Here is a 26,598-nt window from a genome sequence, read left to right as displayed (position 1 = left end):
GTCCACTCTGTAACTCTGTCCTGAGGGCTGACTAACTGGCACTCCAGGCAAGGCCTGCTCTCTTCCCCCAGGGAGCATCCATGGGGTGGGGGCAGGGAGCTGGACAGAAACCAAAGCAAAGCGGTAAACAATGGTCCTTTGGAATCTGGGCCTTGAGAGACAGAATCTGAGACAGAGTATAAAGGAGAGCAGGAAGGAGGGGTCTTGATGAAGAAGCACTATTTAAACTGAGACCTAGAAGGCGAGAAGAATTCAGCCTTGTGATTGGGAGGCACTTCAGACAGAGGGAAGGACAGATGCAAAAGCCCTGTGGTGGACTTGCCTGTTGTGAGTTAATTTTGGCATCTGGGGGTGAAAGTGGCTGAAGAAGATAGTATGTAGCTAAGAGGAAGGAGAAAGGGAATGCAGGGTTGCCCAGATGCCCCTTGTGCCACCTCTGTGCCATCCGTGTGCCATATAGGTGGGCAGCCAGACCAATGGCCTCACTCCCTCTGTGTGCTGCGTGCCCTCTGGGCGGGAGGGGGCACAGTCGCTGCAATCCAGCCCCCTTGACCCAACCCTTCCTCCCTCACCTCCACCTCTGGCTATGCTCTCCCTCTCTCCCAACCCCCTCACCCTGTGGCCCTCCTGCTCTAGCTGCGTCCAAGCCCTCCCCCTCCAGCTAAGAGCCCTCTTGCCTGCCCAGCTCCTCCCCCTCCTCCTCTTACCCTCCGGTTGTACCCTCTTACCACCACCCCCCCACCTCCACCCCCCCACCCCCCCTCCGGCCGCCCGGGCCCGCCCGCGTGCAGCCCGGCTCCTCTGGCCCAGGTAAGCATCTCCTAATTTTGTTCCAGAAGATAGAAAACTCTTCGTGGGCATGCTCAACAAGCAGCAGTCCGAGGACGACGTGCGCCGCCTCTTCGAAGCCTTCGGGAACATCGAGGAGTGTACCATCCTGCGCGGGCCGGATGGCAACAGCAAGGGTGCGTGGGGGCGGGGCGGGGGAGCGGGCGGGCGAGGCCTTGGGCCCCACAGCAGCCCCCCCACCCCGGCCAGTCCTGGGCCTCCAGCTGGCCCCGACCTGTGACCTGCGAGCCGGGGAAGGATGCTTGGAAGGGGCAAGGCGGTCCGGCCTGAGGATAAGGGAAGGCCGCCATCCAAGTCCAGAGAGGGGCAGGGAGACTTAAAATAAGGATGCTTTTAAGTCTCCGTCCCCGTCCAGGTCTTTCTCTGTCTCTGTGTGGTTCTGTCTTTGTGTTTCTCCGTGTCTCTCTTTCTCTCTCAGTCTCTGTGTCTCACCCATTCTGCTTTCATCCGGGATGCGCCCTCTCCCCTCGGCCCCTCGGGTGACTCACCTCTCAGCCCTCGCGCTTCTAAGGCCTTCCTCGGTTCGGCCCTCGCGCCTTGGCTCAGCCTCTCCCGTCCCCCCAGGGTGCGCCTTTGTGAAGTACTCCTCCCATGCCGAGGCACAAGCCGCAATCAACGCTCTGCACGGCAGCCAGACTATGCCGGTGAGTGGGGCGCTCCCGGATGAAGTGAGGACCCCGCGGTGGCCCCAGAGGGACCGAGAGCTCCGCAGGGCCCCGCCTGCCCTTGAGCTCCGTGCACACTTTGCCAAATGTGGGGCGCTCACAGCCTCCTCAAGAGGCAGGAAGGCATTATCATTATCCCCATTTCTCAGACAAGGACACTGAGGCCCAGAGACGTAAGGAACTGGACTGCCTCTAGATTAAAAAACGCCTGCCGTGGGGTTAAGATCCCAGACAGCTGGGCGAGTGCAGGCGCTGGAACGTGCCGCGCCCCCCCCCCCCCCCCCAGGGCCCTCCCCCAGAGGATCGGGTGGGTCCCGCCAGGGCAAGGACAGCTGGGAGAGGAGGCAGCTGGGGCAAGTGGGCCTCACGCGCAGTCCTGGCTGCAGGGAGCCTCATCCAGTCTGGTGGTCAAGTTTGCCGACACCGACAAGGAGCGCACGATGCGGCGAATGCAGCAGATGGCCGGCCAGATGGGCATGTTCAACCCCATGGCCATCCCGTTTGGGGCCTACGGCGCTTACGCACAGGCAGTAAGTGGGGGCGCAGCCGAGTGAGGGGCGGGGCCGTGCGCGCAGCTGTTCTCTAGCTCACTTTGCTCAGAGCCTGGGAGAGCAAGGACGCCTAAGTGTGCTGAGGGGAGCCCTGCTCCTGGCCCAGGATATCCTGCTGTCCTGGAGCATGAGGAGTGATGAGGAGTGAACCCAGGGAGTAGAGACCAGAGGGGGCTAAGAGAAGTCTAGGCCAGTGCAGGGTGGCTTCCAGGAGGAGGTGGGCGGCTATTCTGGTTCTATAGAGAAGGAGCTGGAGAGGCCTCTAGGCTGGGCAGCAAGGTGGGGTGCTCTCAGCGCTCTTCCACTAGTCAGAGTCTAGGAAGCACCACCTGGAAGTGGTGAGAGAGGTGCCCGTGCTTGGTTGTCACCACTCTACCTCTGCCCTCACTCATGGGAGGCGGTCATTCCCGGCAGGGCTCCTTTGAGGTGCCCCAAGGCCCTCTGCATCCACACTTGCCCTGCGGTCCCTTCAGACCCTGCCAGATGCTGCTGGCCATCCACTTCTTCCCTCCACACTGGAGCCAGCTCTGTCCCCGTCTCCCGGGAGCTGACCCCAGACTTGTAACCACAGCCCCCACAGGGGTGGCCCTGAGGTCGGCCGGCGTTCCGGTTCTAAAGATATAAGCTCACTTCACTTCTTCAGCAGTGTCCAAACTTGGCCATGTCAGCAACCTACCCAGTCCCCGCTCACCTTTGTGAGGACACTGGGGGTGCCCGGAGTTCTATTCATGATTCTCCTGTTGCTTCTACCCAACAGACTCCAAGTTAGGACCACCTTAAACAAATCCATGCCAAGTTAACTCTACAGAGGCTCACCTAACATGTCTCTGGAGCTCTGGCTGTCACATCTCCATGGATGACAGACCTTTCTTAGGGCTGACCAGCACCCATGGAGCCAGTCCCCTCCTCCTCCCCCTCTACAACTTTAGAGTCCCTAAGACCCTATCATTACTTATGAATACAGTTCTCTCAGAGGGTGGGGGTGGGGGGATATATCTGAACTCCCTGGGTTTCAGGGCCTGGGAGGCTGGTCTCCAGGAGCTGAGCCCCCTGGTGGGGAGGGCTGCCCCCCTGGAAGCGCATGATATTTTTTCCACTTCCTCTGCCCCAGCTGATGCAGCAGCAAGCGGCACTAATGGCGTCAGTCGCACAGGGCGGCTACCTGAACCCCATGGCTGCCTTCGCCGCCGCCCAGATGCAGCAGATGGCGGCCCTCAACATGAATGGCCTGGCGGCCGCACCCATGACCCCAACCTCAGGTGAGTGGCCAGGTACCAACACTGGACCTGGTGTGGCAGGAAAGCAGCAGGTGGGACCTATTATTTGGCCAATTTCATCTACTGGTGGACCTTCCCATGGCCAGAGCACATGATGTATATGGACCCAAGCAGGCTTCATCCTCTGGAAGTTTGTAAGTGTTCTAATCCCGGAGCGCCTGGGTGGGTCAGTAGGTTAAGCGTCTGACTTCATCTCGGCTCATGATCTGAAGGTTCACGAATTTGAGCCCCACGTCGGGCTCTGTGCTGTCAGCTCAGAGCCTTGAGCCTGCTTCAGATTCTGTCTCCCTCTTTCTCTGCCCCTCCCCCATTCACATTCTCTCTCTCTCTCTCTCTCTCTCTCTCAAAAATAAATAAAAACATTAAAAAAAATTGTTTTAAATGTTCGAATCCCTGGAGACCTAAGGGAAGATGGGATGTGGGCCCCATGCAGTCAATGATATGATTTCAGGGTGGTGAAAGTTTCACTCAAGTTATTGAGCCATATCAGGAAGCAATTCATCTTGATCTCTTTTCTAGATCTCTAGAAAGAAATTCACATGAAAACACCTCCCCACTTTGAGGTCTGAGGGGAAAAAAATCTTGCCCATTCTGTGGCCTTATTAGGTTCCTGGCCTAACCAGGGAAGGAGCCCCAGTTTTTTCACTTTTCTTTAATCCAACTTAGATTCATTGGCTTTTCCCAAGACAAGTGCAAGAGAGATAAGCAAGAGAGATAAGCAAGAGAGAACCTCAAGAATTATTAAAGGACAGCGGGTTTGGAAATAACCCCATTCATAAAGCACGTTCTTTTTTTTTTTAATATTTATATTTGAGAGAGAGAGAGAGTGCACACAAGGAGGAGAGGGGTGGAGAGAAATAGAGACAGAATCTGAAGCGGGCTCTAGGCTCTGAGCTGTCAGTACAGAGCCCAACGTGAGGATCGAACTCATGAGCCGTGAGATCATGACCTGAGTGGAAGTTGGATGCTTAACTGACTGAGCCACCCAAGCTCCCCAGGATGTTCTTAATTAGATCTTGGCTATTGTTCAGTTAAGTGATTCTCATCCTGGGCCAGTTTTGTCCTCCCACCCACCCAGGACATCTGGCAATGTCCTGAGACATTTTTGGTTGTCACAACTGGTAGGGGGAGTGCTACTGTAGTCTAGTAGATAGAGGCCAGGGTTGTTGCTAAACATCCTATGATGCCCAGGAGAGCCCGTCACAATAAGGAAATGTCTGTCCTCAAATGTCAGTAGTGACAAAATTAAGAAACCCTTCTCTAGTCCCAAGGCCTGGCGCAACACCCCAGGTTCTCATTCATCCAGCTTCCTCAGCTCCCTGCACCATACTGGCAGCCTTCCTGACATCCAGGAGCTGTAGAGATTCCCTGATTCCTATAGGAAGAGGAAGGCCCTTTCCAGTATAATCATCAGTATGCCATCCACACCTTGGGCTCCACCCACCTGGCATAGAGAAGGCACAGGGTATTGTCATCTGACCCTGACTTTATCCTTGTCACAATGGGCATCACCATTGCCTCCACTGGAGGAGGCCTCAGTGTCTATTTGGTGTATGAATAGGGCTGAATCTGGACTCTGCAAAGGGCTCTCTCCTTATATGCAAGGGAACATCAGAATTAAGACCTCCTCCCACCTGAGTAGCAAAACTCCTTCATGGGGAACCAGATCAGCCCCTCAGTGATGCAGACAAGAGAGCAGAGCCAGCAACTTAGTAGCCCTGTAGTGGCTAAACAAGGACCAGCCCATCCTGACTTAGCTGGGGTGAGCAACATCCACTAAAAAAGATGAAAGGAAGATTAAATGTAGTCAAAGTCAAGGACACTGAGAATAGTTTATGTGCTGCAGGTCCAAGGCCATGCTGCAGTCACTGGTCAGGGAAGCCTTCTTGGGGTGGGCCAGAGTTGGACTCTGCCTTGAAGGATGGATACAGTTGGGATGAATGGTGTCACCATGAAGGGAGATAACCCCAGGCATGATTCACAGATAGGACTGACTTGGGAGGTCTTTTCCCAGGCCCTTGGAGCCAAGGGATAGAGCTCCATGGGTCAGCCTTCCTCACCTTGGTTCTGCTTGCCTCCCCTCCTCTTCCACCCCTCTGCACTTCTGGAACCAGGTGGCAGCACCCCTCCGGGCATCACTGCACCAGCTGTGCCTAGCATCCCATCCCCCATTGGGGTGAACGGCTTCACCGGCCTCCCCCCACAGGCCAATGGGCAACCTGCCGCGGAAGCTGTGTTTGCTAATGGCATCCACCCCTACCCAGGTAAGCACATCTGGCAGCCCTTCCTTCCCCATGCAGCACATTCCTCATCCATTCTGTCCCTGCCTTTGCTTGTAACAGGGAACATGTGGCTCCTACCCTCTGCCTGTTCCTTGGTAGAACCCCAAATGTGATCAGAGAGAGCCAGCCTCCTGCCCTCCTTCAGGGAGCCCCTGGTTGGAGAGAAGAGACCAGCCCATTCCTGGAGCTCCGTCAGGAAAGAGAAGAGAACAGATATGGTTGTACACTGACATAGAGAGGCTAGTAACTGCAAGTTAATTGAGAGTGAATTTGGCCCATAGGAAATGAGTGGAGAGAGACACTAAAAGAATAGTCATACTTAGTGTTAAGTAGGAAAAAAATCTCTTGTATGGATGAGGCAGAGGCATATAGATTTGACATTTTGACTAGTACATACTAGTTTGGTCCCTGGATCTGTACAAAACTGTGGTTGGCACTTCGGACAAGTGTGTCAGAACCATGGATAGCACCCCAGTGCTTCTTGCATAAATGCTGGCCTACAAGACCCAGGAGGCCTGTTCCTGATGCACTTTGTTCCTCTCAAACTTAGCATGTCTCTTGTGGTGAGAGTACCCAGCTGCTTGCAGCAGCTCCTATCTCTGGCCTTGAGGATGGACTGACATTAGAGTAGGGAAGCTGGGCCTAAAGCCCTAAGGTAGACTGGCAAGGGGCAATGTAATAGAGATGTGAAGAGGGCTGTCCTCCTTCCTGGAGGGCAGATGGTTACAGCACAGAGTCCCTGTAAGTACTAGTAAGTACTTACTTACTTACTAGTACCGTACTGTAAGTACGGTCTGTGGCAGATGAAGCGGGGGGGGGGGGGTGCTCCAGAAGGAGAACAGGACATGGGCCTATCCCCTGGGAGGTCAAAGCCAGTCAGGAACACAATATACATTGACAGCATAATGAGACAGTAAGGCAGAACAGAGCATCATCAGGAGCTTCCTGAGGAGGAGGCCCAGATCAACTTTAACAGATGGATAGGAATTAGAGAGGTGAGGGCGAATGAGGAACATAGTCCTGTAGAGGAGGCTGTCCTGGAGGCCCAGAGGCAGGGGGCCCCTTCCTGGCAAGGACAAGGGGTGGTAAGGAGTTTGGCCCAACTAGGACAGAGGAGGTCAGCTAAGGGGCAAAGTATGCCCTCTACTCTGCTCACCAGAATCATTTGTGTGTCTTTGTGAAATCACAGAAGCCCAGAGATTTTGATTTCAGTGTCTGGAGTGAGGCCCAGACATCCATAGAATATGAGAGTTCCACCAGCAGCAGAGTGCAAGGTCACTGTGCTAGCAAGAAATAGAGACTTTCCTGACTTTGACCTTGGAATTGTCTCTGATCTGATCCCAGAGGCTGGGATCCGTCTGGATCCCCACTCACCTCCCTGGGCCGCCAGGGCCGGCCCCCTACCACGTTGCTCCACACTTCTCCCCTCACTGCTAAGAGAAGCCAGAGAATCCCAGAGTAAAGGGGCAGGGCCAGAGGATCTGGACTGTTGTTGAAGGATGAAGACTCCAGGCTGGCAAGGGAGGCAGGGAGAGGCTCGGCAAGCCAGAGGTGGGAGAGACCCCACCAAGCTCAGGTTCTTGGGCTCCTCCCCACTCTGGCTCATGGGCTGGGAGATACAGTCCCCAGCACATCTGGGTGGTTTCATTTCCCCCCTCCTCCCTGCCCGCAAGCCCATCTGGATCTCTGGATTTTGACAAACCTGTTTCTTCCCCACCCCCACCAGCATCTGTGAGCTGTTTCCCTCATGGAATTTGGAAATGTTCCTCTCCCCCATTTGTAACAATCTGCCACATCCCATAAACAATTCCCTGCCAGAGCAGGGGGGAGGGATGAGGGAAGGAAAGGAGAAAAGTAGTACATTAAAAAAATTAATTTACCATCTTTAAATGCAGAGTTTGGAGCTGCTATAATGAGCGAGATCCTTCAAAGTGTTCACTCTTTGGCAGTTACTAATGAGGTCATTAAGCAGAGAAGTAGAGAAGGGTCTCAGAAATGTTTTTCTCCACTTCCTAGCCCCGGGTAGCTTCTCTGTCCTCCCCTCTCACTCAACAAAATCATGTTGGAAGCACTCAGTGTGGCTTTTATTGCCACATAACACCCCCGAAGGGGTGGCTCTCACAACTGCTAAGGACCGTTCGCTCCTTACGTCACAGAATGTGCTCAGCACTTGCTATGATTCTGGTCCTGTGCTGGGCGAGCTGCCATGTAAGTTGTGCAGGTGATATTTTGCATAGGCCATCCAACTGGCCAGAGGAAGAGACACCTTTTTCTAATTTGCATAAAGGCACTTTGTGTTTGAGCAGCTGGGAAGACTGAGAGGGCAAAGCTAGACATGGCTCTCCAGAGAGCTGGGGCTGGTAGAGGAGTCAGGCAGAGGGGGCAGAAGGGTAGAGAAGACCAGCCCGACAAGCATCATCACCATTACCACCTCCCCACCAGGAGCTCCTGGCTCCAGTCTCCAACTCGAGGGAAATAGACGGATAGGGTTTTGTCCTGGGACAACCCCAGGCTGGAAGGGGCCTGCATCCTGACCTGTCTTCAGCTCCCCACTCTGAGAAGTGCCCTCCTGGGCCCAGCTCTCCTGCAGCCATCTACACTGTCTCCCAGGACCACTGCCCCTTGGATTTTCCCTGGGCTCCCCTGCAGCTCAGGTGCTGTTGTTCTAGTGGAAGGTTACCGAGAGGTTTAGGGACAAGAGCTCAGAAAGGAAGTTTGGGAATTCTTCCTGGTTTGCAGGCCCCAAAGCCTAGCACTACCAGCCAGCTGGCTGGCCTGGGTTGCCAGGCAGATATAAGCCCAGATAATTGTCTCCCTGCCTTGCTGTGTTATCCACTCTGCCTTGGACATATTGAGGCTGGATCTGTCTGGGTCCCCACTCACCAACCTGGGCCTCCAGGGCCAGCCCCCTACCACGTCAGTCATCAGTGGGTGGCCTTGGTCACCAGAGGCAGTGCTCACATTCGCCGGGCTTTTACCCGCAGCACCTGTAGACACAACAGAGGCAACAGAAATGGGCCAAGCCTTTGCCCCAGTCCAGCTTCCCCAGGTTGCTTGCCAGAGTATCAGCCTAAGGCTCCTCTCCTTACACTGGGCAGTAGACAGCCCAGACTCACGAGATCAGGTGGGAGGAAGGTCCTTGGTCTTGTGGTTCTTCAGTTTTTGGGGCCACATGGGGCAGACCTCATTTGCGTGGCCAGTTCCTGCTGAATGTGTCTCGGGCGTGACCTCAGAGTGCAAGGCCTCCTTGCCTTGTGCAAACTCCCTAAGGATAAAGGAGAGGTCCCTGTGTTTGAGCAGCACGGGTGGCCCAGGAGGACAGTGTGGCAGGATGAAGCCTCCCATGCCCTTCATTTCACCCAGCTGGGATCTGCCCCTGACTTGTGTTGGGGATAAGTGAGGAGGAGACCACCCTCTTGGTAACCTCTAGCCTCCTCACCCGTTTTCCCACAGCCCTCGTCCAGGACCAGGTCGCTCAGGTATCTTCCCACCAAGCCCCTCATGGTGGAGCCCTCCTCTGGCATCTCCTTCCCGTCCCTTCACAGCCTTCTTCATGAGCGACCCATCCCACCCCACCCCACCCCTCCCCAAGCCGGCTGCAGCCTGAGTCCCCCAGCCCCCAGGCAGGGTGGGGGCAGACGCCACAGTGGCTGGGAAGGGCAGTGCCGCCGAGGCATCATCTCCCCGGGCACGGCGGGGGAGAGGCTGGTCTGGGTGGGCATCGCTGACTTCTGCTCCCTTGGCTCCCCTGCAGCACAGAGCCCCACCGCCGCGGACCCCCTGCAGCAGGCCTACGCTGGAGTGCAGCAGTATGCAGGTCGTTAGTATCCTCACGTCCCCACACCTGGGGCACCAATGCCCCCTTTCCTCCCCAGGCCTGGGCCCGGAGCTGGGGAGGGGAGGGGGAGGAGTGGGAGGGGCGGGAAGGGTATCCTGGGAGAGGACCCGCTCCCCTTCTACGAGCCCCCAGCATTCAGGCAGAGTTTACTTCTGATGGCCGGTACCCTTTGCAGCGGTGGGTGGTCAGAACTTCACACGAGTAGGTGAGCCAGGCTGAAGCTCTGGGCAGATACTCGGCTCTGAGGCCGGACTTTCCTCCCAACTTTGGTGCTTCCAGGGCTGGTTTGTGCTGGGGAAGAGGCCAGAATTCACAGTCACTGGTCTGGCAAATGTAGATGCCTGGGTTTGAGGGAAGGAGCGACCCTGGAAGAGAAGCAGTTCTGCTCCTTCCCCCATCCACATCCAGGCAGCAGGAATGGGGCTCCAGCGAGGGGACATAGGCAGCCAGAGGTAGAAAAAAAGAAGTGAGAAGAGATAGCCTTGGGGCCAGCAGATGGCCTTAGGTCACTGAGTGGGGAGGTGATCAGCCACTGTAGGAAGCCCAAGGCAAGTTATCAGTCATTATCCTCTGTCTGTCTTTCACACACACACACACACACACACACACACACACACACCATAATCATCTCTGCCCAGCCAGTCTCCTGCTGTCTGGCCAGGTCAGAAAGAGCCAGCAATATCTCTCCTGAGGGCAATATGGGGACTCTGGTGAAGCTGGCCTCTCACATTTGGAGGTCAGGGGAAGCTCTCTCACCTGCTGGGACCCTTGAACACTGACCTCAGATCCTGTACCTTTGGAGGCAGGCCAGGCTGGGGACAGGGACTGGCCATTCCTGTTCCACCTCTGACCCTTTCCAATTGAACCCAGAAAGTACCAAGTTTGGCCAACTGAGTCCTTTGCCCCTGAGAACCACCCCCTGGCAGGATCCCAGAGGCCAAGCTCATACGTAGGGTGGCACCCCACCTCCCACACAGGTGCCATCTGAGTGGGAGGAGGGTACAGGTGCCAGAATCAGCCCTGGCTCAAGGAATGGGGATTCCTGGTGGTGTGGGTGATCTTGTGCGGGCACTCCAATGTTTTTGATGGTCCGTTATTGTGGATTATCCACAAATGCGGGTACTCCATTTTTTCAGAATAAGTTTGCCTTCCCCCAACTGCATGCACGCGTGCACACACACACACACACACACACTGCTGAACTGCTTTATCTTAAGTGGCTAAGCTAAAATGCCCCTTTTGGCTGGTCTGCTTTTACTGCTCAACACTGAAGTTTCTCTCTTTCTTCCTGCCTCTCACTCTGTCTCTCTCCATGTCACTGTCGCTGTCTCTCCTCTCGCCTCTTCTCTTTGGCCCTCCAGCAGCCGCCTACCCTGCTGCCTATGGTCAGATAAGCCAGGCCTTTCCTCAGCCACCTCCAATGATCCCCCAGCAACAGAGAGAAGGTGAGTTTTTGAGCTGGGGCTCCTAGGCCCCTCCCCACCCCCTTCTGTCCCCAAAGGGGCTGCTCACCTGGGCCTTCGGCTGGGGTGTTTCGTTTGAAAGGTGACCATGTTTGTGTGTGGTGTTGAGGAGGGTGAGGGAAGACAGCCTGATTGTGACATGGTGCATTTTCCAATCCAAACATGGAGGTGGGCTTCTCAAGGGCAGCTCTGGAAACCCAAGTGGCAAGAGGGCAGGAAGGTGGAGCCCTGGAAGAGGTGGGGGTCCAAGAATCCCCCATCCCCTGATGGGCAGGATTTGGCCAGTGGAGAGGAAGGGGAGAAGTAGGAATTCTCACCGCGGGGCCGGAGTAGGGAGACCTGTTCATCACGGACAGGAGAACTTGTATCCTCTGGGTGCTCCCAGCTGGAGCTCCCAGGGTGAGACTCCACAGGCAGGTGCGGGAGTGGGGGTGCCTCTGTGCAGCCTAGTGGAAGGAGAGGTGCCTGGAAAGTCACATCCAGAGGCCCTGGTGTGCACAGGGCAGGCAAGGCCAGTGGGGTTTGGGAGGCTGGGATCTGATAAAGACCCTCAGTGTCTTCCTGTTCCAGAGACTAGAGACCCACAGGGAGCTGGATAAATAAGCCCACCCTCAGGATTCTGTGGGCATGCTCACAGAGAGCCCAGTGGAGGGGGGGGGGAAGGGATACGAACAAGGTCTTGCCTTCCCCAGCCCATGAAAAGGGTTACCCACCAGTGAGGCCACTGTATCTGTCCCAGGAGCCCATTTGGCCAGAGGATTCCGATGGTCTCCAGATAAGCAGCTCATAGTCCCTGCAGCATAGGTCCCCAGAGCCAGGAGATGTGGGTTAGCCCTGGAAAGGACCCCGGGGTCTGCTAGTCCTAACGCATTGGTCGGACGGGCCCCAAACATGCCCCAGATGGCTGAGAACCTGGACTTCTAAGCAAATCCATCTGGATCTGACTCCCAGTTTATGGCCACCTTCTTCCCCTTCCCCTTGATGTCCTTACCTATAAAATGAGAACAGTGAGGATTAGTTGCTAGAGAAGCATGAAACTCAAAGCTCACATCTGACTCAGAAGTCCAGAAATTTCCTATGGATTTCTCGCTGTGCACACAGCCTTTCCTTCACCAAACCGTCATCCCTCCAAAGTTGTACATGATGCCCACCACCCCAGTTGACACACACTGGGAAGCTCCTGAGATCTGTGTCATCACCTCTCCACGGCCAGGAAGGCCAAGCTACAGGAACCCAGAGGAGTGTGCGGTGGGGCCCCTGCCCACAGCCTGCAAACACGGCCTGCTCTGGCTCTGTCCGGAGTGGCATCTGGGCCCACTGGTGGTGAAGTGGGGGCGGGGGGTCCAGCAGCCCTGCCTCCACCAGAGGGTCCCTTCATTGGTCTGTGGCCCTTGAGCCTGCTTTGCTCCTGCCCTCCTCCCCTTCAGTCCAGCTCTTCCAGTGCCATGTCAGTGAGAGCAGAGCCATGAGGGGCAGGGTCCAAGAGTCCCAGTCTTGCCCGTCCAAGCCCAGACCAGAGCACAGTGCCCACAGGCACTATCACCCCACTGGCCTTAGGCTGACACACCCTCAGCCCCGCAGTCAGTGCCCTGCATCACTCTGGCCTGTGGGCTCAGGGGTCTCTAAACTCTGCCACACACACACGCACACGCACACACACACGCGCGCACACACACACACACACACACACACACACACACGCCTGCAGGTCAGTGCTTCTCTGACCAATACACAGGTTAGCCCCTAACCCTGGCCTTAAATAGACTGAGACCCTCCATCTACTCCCTGTTCGTCCTCTCTTACACTCTGCACCACCCCATGTATCTCACTCTGCACTTCTCATACCTTCCTTCCATCTCTGAGCAGCTTCAGCTCCCTACCCCTGTGCCCAGCTCCCCAGACCAGACCTGGTGAGGCCAGTCTCTGCTCCAGCCATCTCTCAGATGCGGAATCTCCCTTTATTGTCCACACTCTTCCTGACGGGAGCACAGGACGAGCCACCATAGGAGAGCAGGGCATGGGGAGGGGTGAATCGTGGACCCAGATGTGTACAGAACCAGGTTTCATACAAGGGTGAGCTCATGGTGCTGGGAGCGGGGCTGTCAGAGAAGGCTTCGGGGGCCTTGGAGGATGAGGTCTTCAGCACATAAATATGGACAGACAGACACTCAAGGCAGGGAGAACAGGAACAAAGGCGTGGGTGCTGCAAAGTATGAGGTGAGCCTGGGCTTGGGGATGGGACCAGGTGGGGAGACAGGACGGGGTGGGCTGCAGCCAGACCAGAGTCATGTCCACAGTGTTACATGAAGCACAGGTGAGAAAGAAGGCTGTGTTCCTCCAGCCATGACAGTGGTTGGCCCTTTCTGTCATGGTTACCACCCCCCGTGAATGTCACTGACATACTTGTACACACTGGTTGTGGGAGAGACCTCCTTCCAGGACCTTGTCTTTGAGCCGAGCCTGAAAACCAACAGATGCCTGAATTCCTGGAGGCTCTCAGCTCCACAGATGGGTTGAGGTTACCCTCGGGGCTGCTCCAATCCTGGCTCTGCCCAGGGCTGCAGTGTGGCCAGAATAATCACCTCCTATGTCTGGAGCCCTGCTTCACCATTTCTCAGAAGGCTGGGTGGGACCAGATTGATCTTACAGTCCTGCTGGTGATGCCATCTGGATGCTGTACCATCTGTGGATGAGGAAATGCAGGAAGGGCTTGGGGATGGAAGACAATGTGTGTGCTCCCTCTGGACGGGTGAGGGGCAGGGGGCTAAGCTGGGGCTGTGAGAGCCATTCCTGTGAAGTTCAATGACACACCATACTGATGGGATGAGCCTGTGGGCTCTGACCTTGAAGGCTCTTTGAGACTTTAAGTTGAATAGATATAACATCCACATAAAGCATCTTGTTGAACTTGAAGTGAGGGTCCCAGGTTCAAGGCAGGTGGCTACATGGGGTGGGACAGTGAGGGAAGCCTGAAGAATGGGATGGAAGGAAGAAGGAAGGCAGTGCTGAGGGAGGGGCAGGAGGGCTCAGAGCGAAAGGAGAAAGAGCCTCAGACCACAGATTGTAGACTTAGGGAGCACTGGAAGAGAGAAGGTATGGGGAGAATCTGGGTGGGAGTCCTGGAGGAGGTGTGGCTTAGATTAGGCCTTCAAGCTGATTTCTGCCCGGAGGGGACTCACATCTAGCTGGGGACCATCAAGGGACGCATTCAGAGTATGAACCAGTGAGAACATGGCATGGCTGGAGATGGGGTAAGCTTGGGGGATTCAGCAGCAGGGACCCCTGGAGATGGGTGAGGGAGCATGCTTGCGTGGGTTCTGAATGCGCCGTCAGCAGGCACTTTTCCTGGGAGACAGTGGTCCAGGAAGGAGAGGCTGAGGGTGGGAGGTTGAGGGTCGATGATGCAGGATGGGGACCAAGGACCCAGGAGGTCAGACGCTCAGAGGGTTGCTTTGGTGGTCAAAGGGGTCTTTGGAAGGAACAAGGAGGAGAGTGAGGGTCCAGAGACTTGCTCCTGAACTGGGTTACCTGGCAACCTCACCTGTCCCAGAGAAGCAGGATGTGGTTCTGGCCTTGCAGCCACACACAGCCCACATAGATGCCTTACTGCCTTCACTTTTGAGCTCATGCTTAGTCTCAACCAGTCTCTGGTCAGAGCCTCGGTTCTTCTATGTCTCTAACAAATGCAGCTTTGCATGGCCTCCACAGGTTGGAAACCATCACTGGAATGACCACGTTCTAAAAGGTTAATAACACGTAGCATACTCTGTTTAAAATGGCAAGAAAGAGATGAATCATCTTGGAAATATTTCCATTTCAAAGTTAAAATTGAGAATTATGGTTATTTAAACAAAACATAACTCTTTAGCTGTTTGGAAATTTTAGAAATCCAAAGGCTTCAACAGTGTTCAGGATTTCTGGGCACGGAGATTTATGATAGGGAGAGAGGAAAGCACAGAGTTCAGAGGCAGATGGCCTGGGTCCATATCCTGGCTCTCTCACCTCAGCCGTGTGATTTTTGGCAGGTGACTTAACCTCTCTGGGCCTCCGTTTGCTCATCTGTAGTGGGAGTGATGACAGTACTTGCCTCAGAGGGCTGCTAGAAGATTCAGTGACTTAACCTACATATAAAGTGCTTAGAAGAGCCTGACATGTAGTTCACGCTGTAGAAGTGGCAGGTTGTTACCGCTGTCAGGAAATGGGGAGCTCCGTGTAATAAAGCTTGCGGGTACCCCGGCTAATCACGGAGCCGTGCCGTGAAACCCCTCCTGTGCACCTAACCTGTCGGAGGAGGCTAGAGAAGTCCTGATATCTGCACTCGGGACTGGGGCTGAGTGAGAGGTTTGGGGCAGGGGAAGGTTGGGCACCAGGTGGGAAGCAGTGGCTGCAGATTTTGGAGGAAGATGGGCCAAGCAGCAGCCAGCCGGGAGGTACCAGCTGGGGCCTGGCTGTGGGACGTGACAAGAAGCTTCTCACCTGGCACCACGGGCCTGCTGGGCTGCCCAGGGCCATTCCAGAGCAGGCGCTGGGCCGGAGGGTGGCCGCCTGGCCTTCCCCAGCTCTCTCTACTCCTGCCTGTTCTCAGCACCTCCTCTCCCTGGCTGACCAGGCCTTGGCACATTTACCCCCTTCACTCGTCAGCTCTGCCCCTGGAGCGAGTTGCCAGGCACCATCTTATAGATCCATTTTGCAGCAAAGGTGACTGAGGCACAGAGAGGTTCAGTGACTTGCCCAAGGGCAGGGCGGAGACCAGAGCTCAGGCTTGGGGCTCAGCAGTCCCCACTCCTCCATGGCCGCCCTTGGATCTTGGATGAGACCCCCCCTCCCAACCTTGCCCCCCTCCCTGCTGCCGCTGCCTAACTCGCTCACCTCTCCTCTGTCTCTCTCTTCCCCCCACCCCGCCATCCCTCCTCCCTGCCCCACCCCCCCCACCGCAGGGCCCGAGGGCTGTAACCTGTTCATCTACCATCTGCCCCAGGAGTTTGGGGACGCTGAGCTGATGCAGATGTTCCTCCCTTTCGGTAATGTCATCTCCTCGAAAGTGTTTGTGGATCGGGCGACTAACCAAAGTAAATGCTTTGGTGGGTAAAGATAACAAACCAACTAGCTTCACCCAGGACAGGGCGGTGCTCGCACCAATTTACCGGTGTCCGACTGCTTTTAACCTGCTCCTTCACATCGCCCCCACCCCCAGGTGCTCCCTATGGCCCAGCCCCCAGCCTCCACCTCCCACTCCTCTTCTCTCTGCTACTGTTCTTTTGGCTTCTTGGCTTTCCCTGCCCGCCCATGCCCCCCCCTCCCCCATCACAGTCCAAGAGACAGGTCCCCCTGCCTGCCACAAGGCCCAGTTTCCACCCACTGAGAAGGGGAAGGAGTCACCTTGGGCCAGGGTGGTGGAGGCATCGAGCAGAGCCCATTCTCCCAGCAGCTCCCCGTCTTGCAATCATAGAGGCCCTGGTGGATGCCACGCATGATCCTTGGGGTGGGGGGGTCTGCCCAGCTGAGGCCCCTATCCTGCCTGCCCCTCGGCCTCCTCTCTGTCCTGCCCCTGCCGCCCTTCTCTGTCTACCCTGCTCTTTGCTCCCCTCCTGCCACCCACTGAACCCTCCTTCCCCCACCACTCCCTCAGGCCACCAGAGCCACATTGCTGAGGAGTCAGGAAGAACAAACTGGTCCTGCCCTCAGGAAGCCTCAGGTCTGAGCTTAGATGAAAATCATGCCTACCCCGCAGCACTGAAGTCTGCAAGGCACCAAGTAATGGAGCAAAGAGAAAGGCAGGTGGATGGAAACAGTGAGGAAGGGGAGGGAACTCTGCAGAGGGAGAACAAAGTGGGTGTGGGAGCCTAAGGACAGTGAATGAGGGAGCCAGCAGGAGGCTTGGGGAGAAGGGATCCTGGGAGGCCAGCTGTGAGGGAGGGGCTGTGTTGGGGGGACTGACCATCAGACGAGGATGCTCCTGGGATGGAGGCAGAGGGAGATGAGGGGAGGTCCTTGAGCTGAGAGTAATAGAAGGAAAATACAGCTTTTAGGAAGTGTGCGTGGCGGCAGGATGCTAGACGGGATGGGGGACTTGGGAAGATTTGGAGTATGGTTGTCAGATAAAATATAGGGTTCCCAGTTAAACTGGAATTTCTGATGAACAATGGATGCATCTTTTGTGTGTAAGTATGTCCCAAATATTATATGCAATATGTTCCATGCAATATTGGGGATATACTTACAGTAAAAAAATATTCATTGTTTACCTGAGATTTCAATTCAACTGAGCATCCTGTGTTTGGATTTGCTGCAGACCTCCTGGAATTCGGCCTCTCCCACACCTCTCCCCTCCACTCCTCCTTAGCTCCTCTCCTGCCTCCTCTTTTGCCTCTATTAGCTGTGCCTCCGCGGCTAGATCCACTCATGGTTCCCCGAGGAGTGAGGAGTCCAGTCCCCAGAAGAGCCACACATGGGACCAGAGCTGGGTCTGCCAGAAGCTTAGCTCTCCAGGTCGAACCCCAGATCCTGGGTCTGTGAGGACAGAGTAGGGGCCTGTGTTACCTGGGGAACCCCGATCACAGCTTGGGACGGTGTAGGGGAGACCATACAAATGTGTAGAAGCATCGGCAAGCCCTTGTTAAAGAGATTCCAGTTTGGAGACCACTTTCCCAGAACCATGAAAGGCTTGTGGTTTTAGATAATATTCCTCAAAGCAGTCAAGACCTTTGAACCTTTGTCCCTTGCCCTCTGGCAGCCGCCACAGGAAGTTTGTGGTACTTGGAGGGCATAGAGTTGCCCCAGGAGTTCATTTGTCTTTGGGTATGAGAAGACAAAGAAAAAGACAGAGACAGGGGTTGAGCCCCTCCCTTGTTGGACTGATACTTCTCCTGACAAATTACACTTACATATGTAAGAACAACAAACTGGAGATTATTGCCTTTGCTCTTTAAATAAGCCTTGAATGTTCCCTACATCAGAAGAAAGACATCTGCTAAGAGCCCACAAAGCTCTGGGCACCTGGGCCAGCAGGCTTGGTCTCCGGCCTCAACCTCAGAGCATTTGTGCTGTGGCTCCTGTGAACACAGCCCGTTTTTTCGTAGCCATTCTTGGAGTCTGCCCCAGACACTACCCTTGCCATTTGCCTATTTAAATTCTCCAGGACCAAGGTTTTTTTCCCTGCTTTTTCTGAAAATCATCTCCTGTATACCTCTACTCTGGCTCTTTCCTTTATTCCTGAAGAGACAGACTTCTAGCACTAAACATCCACTGGCCTTAGAGAAGGATGCGCTCCTGCCTTGAGGGCCCGGCTGGGCCCAGTCGTTCCTCCCAGAGCCCCTGGGGTTCCTTTTTTCTTGCTCTGGCAGCTGAGTTTTCCGCAACTCCCCCGGAGGCCTTTAGTGTGAGAACCAGCTCCAGCACTCATTCAAAGTCAGGTCATTTAACTCAGAGCCTCAGTGTCCTCATTTGTGAAATGAGGACACGGGTAGTCATTTCTCAGGGGCGGGGCCCAGTGTGAGGTTACAGGAGGGTGGCTGTGTGTGAGGGGCTTTGCCAGAGTAAACCCTCAGGAGAGGCGAGAACGCCCTTTGTTCCCAAAAGGAGGAATCGTTTTTGAGTAAATGTGGTCCTATGTTAAAGTGAACCCCTCAAAGGCCACACTTGTTCTTTACAAGCATAAACAGAATCTCCCAGGGGGCTTTGTGAGCTGATGTGCAGCGCTAATGGTAGCTATGTTGGAAGAAGGGCTCGGGGGACACCAGGAAGGTATCCTCCCCACATGGCTCCCCACAATCTGTGAGGCAAGAACCTTCTCAAGGCTGGGGGGGATGGGGGGATCAGACTCTGGGAGGAGGGACGTAGTCCTAGAAACCACAACAATGGGAGATGGTGTCCAGAGCCCCGTTCAGCAACCCTGACTGCTCACCAGTTAACAAAACTAGTTGAGGAAGAGAAGTTTCCTTGAGCCTGGAACCCTTCCCAACCCCCCGGGGCTTCGAGAGACTCTAAACTCTTCTGTGAAGGCTGGGCTTCTTCCCTGCAGGACCTCTTCTCCCCCACTCTACCCACTGGGTGGCTGCCTCTCTGCCCTAGATAGCACCTCCAGCCCTTCTGTCTTTCTCCCAGCTCTTCTCTGCTTTGCTCAGATTTGTTTCCTGCAAAAAGAGCCACTGGGGGCAGGTGGCGAGGTAGAGTTGGAGCTGACAGGCCAGCAGAGGAGAGAGGGGTAGAACCTGTCACCCTCAGTGAGGCTGTCTGGTCCTAGCAGGGAGAGAAGATTTAGTCCAACCACCTTCCTAAATCTGGGGGAGAGCAGTGTAACAGACTTACGGTGCACAGCTTTGAAAACTGTTCTGCTCTGCTAAGACTTGACTGTGGTCATCGGACGCAGATGTGGGTGGGGTGAGGGATTGGCTGGGGGGGAGATGAGAGGAGGAGGTAGAAGGATGCCTCATGCCGATCTCCCAACTATGGGCAACCTGCAATCTCTTCTGTTTTGGCATATGGACTTACACAGATGTTGGTTATGTTTCTCTGGGCCCGACTCACCAAGACCATCTGAGCTCACGTGCACCTACTCTTGTGTATACTCACTGCGTGTACACACACCCTCTCCCCCATCTTTGATGGCTCATGGCTGTAAGGACAAATGTGAGCAAACATGAGCGAAAGCAGGAAGGAGACAACAGAAAGAGGAAAGAGGCCAGTGGAGGCAGTGTCTAGGGCAGAGGTAAAAAGACAGAGTTATCACATAGGGAGAGGGAGGGAGGGGTCACGGACAGGCCCAATGTACCACGGACAGCCAAGAAAACAGCTAGATCTTCAGTGGGGTCTGTACACCTGTCGCTTACATATCTCAAGGCCATTTGGAGACAAACACCCCAAATGAGACATTTGCAGGATGGGAACCTCGCCAAACTTAGTTTTGTATATTTTGCAGGATCTAACTCCATTTTACAAGAGAAAGGGCCTCTAAAGTCAAATAAATTCCAGGAGATACTAGGCTAAACAAAGCTATAAAGGTTTATTTACTGGAGGACTTGGGGCAGGTGGGGGGGGGGTGTTGTTTGTTAATGTGCCTTGAACTGTCCCAGATTGGCATAGTGGTAAGCCTACTTGAGCACAGAAGCCCCTTTTTCAGAAGCACCAATTAGGGCCAGTTTAGGAAATGCTAATGTAAAATGTAGTCTCTGTAAGGAGTTGCATTCAAAGGACAAGAACCTTTGTCCTTAGAAGGAGAGACAGACACCCTTTCCCAAAGGGTGACTTCTAAACTAACTTTCAGAACCTTACCATCCCCAACTGGGAACTGCTTGTTTCAGAAGGTGACTGGGAACCATAGATGGTTCTGTATCTCATTCTGGGATGTTGGGAGGAGTGAACCTGTGAAAAGCACTTATGCAGTCCCTGGGTAACAGGGAAGGCTCTCAACTAAGTTTTACTAATAGTGTTAATTTGTACACCACTATTGTTATTATAGATACCATGAGGGTTTCATAGGGGACGCATCAATTACGTGCTTAGAATCCAGGGCAAGAGCACCTACTTCCCAAGTCTTGGATTGTTACTAGGGAGGTGCTGACAGCCCCTGGGTGCGAAGTGGTGGGTTTCTGCGAGTGGGACTGGATTTAGGCAAGTGTCTGCCAGGAGCCTGGCTGGGGGCAACCTTGCCCAGGACCGGGAGGGGGGCCGAGGGCGTTGAGGACTGTCAGACTGTCAGCCCCTGCCCTCCCCGCGGCCAAGGGGCCCTCGCGAGGGGGGGGGGGGGGGCGGCTGGAAACGGCGGTGGAGAGGTTTTCTCCGGGGTGCCCCCCTCCCTCCCCCTCGCACTCCTCTCTCTCCCCAGGCCGGCACTCTGTGCCCTCCCGCTGCCAGGCCCCCTCCTGTCAGGGAGGACAGTGTCCAATAAACTCCTCCACCCGCAGGTGTGTCCGCCCTCCCACCGAAGGAGAGGGCTGAGGTGCCGGGGCCGGCCGGGGTGGGGGGCGAGGGCGCCCAGGAAAGTGGCGCCGCCCAAAGCCGCGGTGGAGCTGGGGAGGCCCTGCCGGGCGGCGCCGGTCGGCGAGGCCTGGAGCCCCGGACACGCCCACCCCGGGAGGGGCCGCGCGCTCGCGGGCTGTGGGGGGCGTGAGGCCGGGCCGGGGCGGGGCCCCGAGGGGGGGGAGGAGCCTCGAGGCCCCCCCCTCCTGCCCGAGGCGCGGCGGGAGCGCAGGGTGGGGCCGCCGCCCGCCCCGCCCCGCCCCCGGGCCCCGCCCTTCTCCCCACCCACCCCTCCCCGCCGGGGCGGCCCCGTGGAAACCCAGGCCCTCGTCCCTCGTGTCTCGCCAGGCTTCGTGAGCTTCGACAACCCGGCCAGCGCGCAGACCGCCATCCAGGCCATGAACGGCTTCCAGATCGGCATGAAGAGGCTCAAGGTGCAGCTGAAGCGGCCCAAAGACGCCAATCGCCCATACTGAGCGCCGGCGGGAGCGTCCCCCGGGGGAGACCAGGACTCGCACAGGTAACCGGGGGCGGCCGGGGCGCGGGGACGGGGGGGTGGGGGGTTGAGGAAGGGACACCGGACGGACCCGCCGCCTCCTCTGGCCTTCTTGAGCTGAACCTTCACTTGCCTTGGACCCGCTGCGCCCAGCTCGACCTGCTCCTCACCGGGTGCCTAGGGGACAGGCCTAGAGCTGTGGTCGTACCGGCAGAAATGGGCATGGCCATCCCCCTGTTGCAGAGCCAAGAGAAGCAGGAGTGAGGGAACCTTGCTGAGAAGGTGGGGTGAGCCCTGGGCCTGTACACCCAGGTCTACATAGTAATCTTGTTTGCCGGAAAACCCTGGGGTGAGCCTGTGGCAAGCTCGGGGACTGGGAAACTTTGGTGGGGGGAACTGTCCACATCTCCTGGGGCCTTCTCCTAGACTCCCTGGTTCTCCCCTCCCCATCTGTCCTATCTTGAGGGCTGGTGGACTTTAGACAGGTGACTCCCTCACCCCTCCAATTCTAGAGCTCAGTCAGTCTGGGGCAGAAGCTGAGGAGGGTGATGGCACAGCACTGGGCCATCTACCCTGCCTGCTTTAAAGAGGCCATGACAAGTGGACAGTCATCATTTTTCCCTACTCAGTCTTGGTTCTGCCTTGCAGCTGGAGAAAAAGTTGCCCACTCCTCTTCCAGGCCACTTGTTCCCCTGGGTGAAGCAGCTTCCTGGGGAAAGGAGGGAGGGGGGAGATGTACCAGGCCCTCCTTCAACCTGGTATCCCACATTGCTGTGCACTCCTGTAGGCCCAGCTCACCCACAAGCCAAAGGCAAGCCTCCAAGCTCCTCTGCCCTGCACTCCATCAGCAGTACTGTGCACCAGTCCCACTTAGGAACTTGAGACTCAGCACTGAATAAGACTGGCAAGAACCTTTGTCCTTAGAAGGGGAGACAGACAATAAACAATGACATGTGACCCAAGAGTAAATTATATAGTGTGTCAGAATTGTTGGTTACAGTTAAATCAGGGAGTTAGGGCAGGCCTTGTTGAGAAAGTGACATTCGAGAAAAGACTTTAAGAAGGTGAGGTGGGGAGCCATGCCAGCTTCTGGAGGAGTGAGTCCTTCATCTGAAGGAACAGCCAGTGCAAAGCCTCCAAGGGGAGGGCAGGGTGGTGCATTTGAGAACTGCAGAACAAGGTGGCTGGAGGGGAGCCAGCTTGGGGGCATGGTGGGAGTAGAGATCTGAGAGGTGAGGAGAGGTGAGGAGGACCACCTGTGTTGGACCTATATAGACCATTGTAGGGACCGTGGCCACTCCTCTGAAATGGGGGAGTAGGTGGTGGGGAACCGTCGGAGAGCTCTGAGTAGAAGAGTGGCATTGACCCACTTGCATTTCAGCGTGATCACTGGTTGCTATGTCGATACACAGTAGGACCCCAAGCAGAAGTTTAGTGCACAGACCACTCAGTCCAGGGCGACAGCAGTCGATGCGGTAGGATGGGTTTGCGTTCTTGATGTTCTTGGAAGGCAGAGCCAAGGATGCTGGTGTGACAGAAGGAGTCGAGGATGACACTCAGCTTTTGGCTGGAGCGACTAAAAGAGCAGAGTTGCCGTGACCCAAGATGAAGAGGGGTTGGGGGAAAGACCAGGCACATGAGAGTTAGACATTCAAGTGGAGGTTCAGAGTCTGGAGTTTGGGAGGGAGAGTCCCAGTTTCCCCATCTCCCCCCTCAAACCCTATCACCGCCAGCAGCCATCTTCCACCCACCTGCGAGCAGCAGGACTCACCTCTCAGAGGGGATGCTTGAGCTTCTACTCTCTGCAAGGCTGGAAAAGCAAAACCCGCCTCTCTTGCCTCCTGAGTTCCCACCTCCTGCCCGTCTTTGGCTTCCGTGAAGATGTGTTCTCACATATGCATTCCGAGTGGGGTACCTTCTCGGGCCAGGCACCGGGCTTGGTGCTGGAATGCAAAGGTGAACGGGTCACCATCCTGCCTGCACGAGCTTCTGGCTCTGCAAGCACAGACCGCAGGAAGCAGCTTGCAGGTGGGTGTACTTCCATAGGAGTGGGGACCGTTCAGTGAAAGCAGCCCTTTCTGGGCAGAGAGCAGGTTTCCTTAACGTAAGCTTAGCTCTGCCACTGAGGCATGACCTCTTGGGCTTCCATTTCTGCATTAATGAAACCAAGGTATTGAAGGCATCAGAGGAGGGGGTGTGCTCCAGGGCCATGCCCTGAGATTCTGAGGGGCCCCTGTTTGGTGTATTCTGTGGCTCCCGTGAAGGTGGCCGGTCTGAGCCTTCTAGACCTAGATGCCAAGCCAGGATAGAAACTGTAGGTCAGAGAAATCCGCAGAGGAGGAGGTAAGTAAGGCACATTTGTTGTTTGGCACAGAAGATAGGAAGTGGTCCACAGGGTAGAACCAGCCAGCAGTCATAGCTGGAGTGAGGGCTTGAGAGGTGTGGTTTAGAAAGCAGAGGGGTTCTTCCACCAGGGAAAGTGAAGGCCAGACAGATGAGAACCCGGACTTCACGTGGTGCTTACCGCGCACGGGGCACAGTTCCTGCAGGTAACAAGTCTAAGGTGTAATGGTAAAGCTGTGACTGCCTTTAACGTGGGTAGTGTTATCATCCCATTTTAAAGACAGAACACAAAAGATGAAGTCACTTGGCCATCAGCTACTGAGTGGTAGAGCCAAGATTTGAAGCCGTGGCCCAGTTACAGAGGCTGTGCTCGTAATGCCTTTAAGTAAGGAGAGTGATAACTTCCCCACTGTTATCCTAGTCCCAGCCCTCCCAGCCCAGAGTCTTGTCCTGAAGACATCTCATGTCTCTGGGCTCCTCCCTACTAAGCAGTCTTCCAAAAAACTATGATGTAACGTAACTCCCACAAATAACGCTGACTTTTAATCCATTTAGACAGCATTTTAACAAAAGGGGATTTCAGGCTTCCCAACCTGAGACTGCTTGAGGCTGTAACAGAAGGAGGCGCTAAGACCAGGTGTGGGCTGAGGGGACTTCAGTGAGAAGTGGAGGAACTAACATGCAAAAGGTGCTAAAATACTCAGGATTTTACTGACCAGTAAAGGGTGTTTGTAAATGATGAGTCCTAGGTGCTCAGAAGGGCAGGGCTGACCTGAGCAGTGGCGGAGGGACAAGCCATAGCTAGGAGCAAAGGGGTCATGGGGAGGAGGAGATCTCAGGGCCTGGCTGGCCACCCGCAGTGGCAGTGATGAAGGCAACATCACGGTGTCACAGCGTGGGGGCCAGGCCTGGCCAGAACAGAAGTGTGGTGGGTCCAGGGGAGGAGAGGGACCCTGGGCAGGGCAGCTGGAGGGAGCGTAGTTGGGTGTAGGTTCCATAAGGGGAGGCCCAGGTAGGCTGGGGTGGGGTTGGGTCGCATTGGTTCTCTGCATCCTGCTGTCTCTCGAGGGTGTGATTCCCCCACCTGCTTCTGGCTTCCCAGCTGCCCCTGCCCCTCTGGCTGCTTGGGCTCATTATCTTGTACCAAGGTGGGAGGTTCTCCAAGAAATCTTTACTAGGAAACTAAGAGGAAGGAAGCAGAGGCAGGAAGACTGGGCAGAAATACAAACACGCCAGGTCCACAGCCAGTGAGCAGCACACCCAAGTCCCTTGTCCTGCCACAGAGGTCAGTAGCATGCGCTGGGCCCCAAGCTGAGGGCAGGTTTGCAGACCCCTAACTCTGTGCTTCTGTGGCCGGAGGACACTACACAGCATGTCTGACCTCAGTGGGAGTCCTCTCTCTTCCGGGCCCTGGGCTGTGGCTCTGAGTGTGCTTTTGCACGGTGTCTGCTCTGAGCTGTGCAGGTTTGGGTGCTCTGGGCCTGACCTGCACAGGGCTGGGCCGTGGCTTTGGGCCTTGGCCTTCTCTGACTGGATCCCAGCTGTGTTTAGAACCTGGCATCTGAATTGGCTTAGCTGACCAGGTCAGCTAATTTCCTGTCCCAGGTCATGAGTTGGAGCTCCCCAGGCCTGATTCAAGCTCCCTCACTGGTCAGTGACCCTGCTGCCACCTCTGGAACTGTACTTTGTGAGGATCTTTGAGAGGGTGGCCAAGAAGGGGTCACTCCTGCAGGCAGAGGCCCGGCTGCTCCCCAGTGAAGAGAGTAGCCAGCTAGTCAGCCGTGCACCGGCAGAGCCCTGGGGAGGTTCCTTAGGGATTGGATGAGTGTGACCGTGTGTTTGTGTTTGGGGGCCAAGCATGTGTGTGTGTGAGGGGCAAGAGTGTGCACAAGTTCTCCACATTGGGCTTTGAGGAGGTGCTGTGTGATAGGCTTGGATCCTCAAGACCCAGGACGGCACAGGCACCAAAGGGCAGCTAGGGGCAGACTTGGGGCAGGCAAAGGAGCAAGTTCAGTGGGGAGGAATGGGCACCCTTGAAATGCTCAGGGCGGGGGGCGGGGGCTGGGGAAAGGAGGGGAGTTCCGCAGGGGGGTCCCTTATTTGCAGTTGCCAGAGCTGACACCTGGTGGCACTGCCCTCCTCGGTTCTTAGGCCTCCTCTCCCACCCAAAGGGATCAGCCCATTCATTGGATATCCTGGGTGGGTCTAAGGGTTTTCTTTGGGGAAGGGCTGGAGATGTGGCATGTCAGGACTTCTGGGCCATGCGATGGGCCCCGGTCTCAGTGAGGGAGATCTGCTGTTGGAAGAACAAGAGCCCAGCTTGGATGGGCAGGCAGGCAGGGGGCGTGGAGGGAGAGCTTCTTGATGAAGGCAGAGCTGGAGGCTGGGTCACCCCTCAGCTACTTGGTAGCTTATCCACAGTGACATTTCAGGTCCCAGGCTTCCCTCCCACACTCCCTGAAGAAAGACATAAAGCTTAGAGTGGAAGTCTGCTCTGTGCAGAAGCCCGGTGGATTGAGAGCCCTGCAGATAAGCCGGGTGCGGAGGCTTTGGCACAGGCCTGAGTGCCGCAGGGGAGCAGGGGCTGGGGAGCAAGCTCAAAGGTAACCATGAGGAGGGGGTAGGGCTGGGGACCCCCAAATCCCCAGGTTGGGGCAAAGGACCATGAAGTGGTGAGGAGTGCAGAAGATAACTCAAAGTGGAAACATTTGATGATGCCTGACAGAGAAGGGGACTCAGCCTCAACCACTTGGGGCTCCGCCAGTAAAGAAGGCAGGTAAGGGCCTGTGAGATGGGCCAGTCTAGAAAGATACACATGCAGGCATGTAGGGAATGGAGAAGGAGGAGGTGGAGTAAGGGAGGTCAGCAGAGCAGGAG

At 55.7% G+C, this 26,598-nt stretch overlaps 1 protein-coding gene across 50 annotated transcripts in view; it reads left to right on the top strand.

The window, feature by feature from the left end:
* The window catches only part of CELF4 (CUGBP Elav-like family member 4), a 298,102-nt gene that overhangs the window by 265,961 nt on the left and 5,543 nt on the right, over positions 1-26,598 (top strand). For 3 of the 50 annotated variants that reach the window (XM_086682800.1, XM_086682798.1, XM_086682793.1), the window contains exons 4-13: positions 840-965; positions 1,414-1,493; positions 1,901-2,044; positions 3,177-3,324; positions 5,457-5,606; positions 9,379-9,444; positions 10,824-10,907; positions 15,863-15,946; positions 20,749-20,827; positions 21,231-21,402. In XM_086682800.1, coding sequence (XP_086538926.1) covers positions 840-965; positions 1,414-1,493; positions 1,901-2,044; positions 3,177-3,324; positions 5,457-5,606; positions 9,379-9,444; positions 10,824-10,907; positions 15,863-15,946; positions 20,749-20,827; positions 21,231-21,402 — 1,133 coding nt within the window. Of the gene's footprint in view, positions 1-836; positions 966-1,413; positions 1,494-1,900; positions 2,045-3,176; positions 3,325-5,456; positions 5,607-9,378; positions 9,445-10,823; positions 10,908-15,862; positions 16,007-16,554; positions 16,700-20,748; positions 20,828-21,230; positions 21,403-26,598 lie in introns of all 50 variants that reach the window. The other 47 variants (XM_086682799.1, XM_086682795.1, XM_086682792.1 and 44 more) reach the window with 27 other exon arrangements.

Source organism: Puma concolor, chromosome D3 (assembly GCF_028749965.1).
Source record: "Puma concolor isolate L17-30 chromosome D3, mPumCon1.1.hap2, whole genome shotgun sequence".
Taxonomy (NCBI): Eukaryota; Metazoa; Chordata; class Mammalia; order Carnivora; family Felidae; genus Puma; species Puma concolor.
Note: the sequence above shows the minus strand (reverse complement) of the source record. Positions and strands in the feature narration are given on the sequence as shown.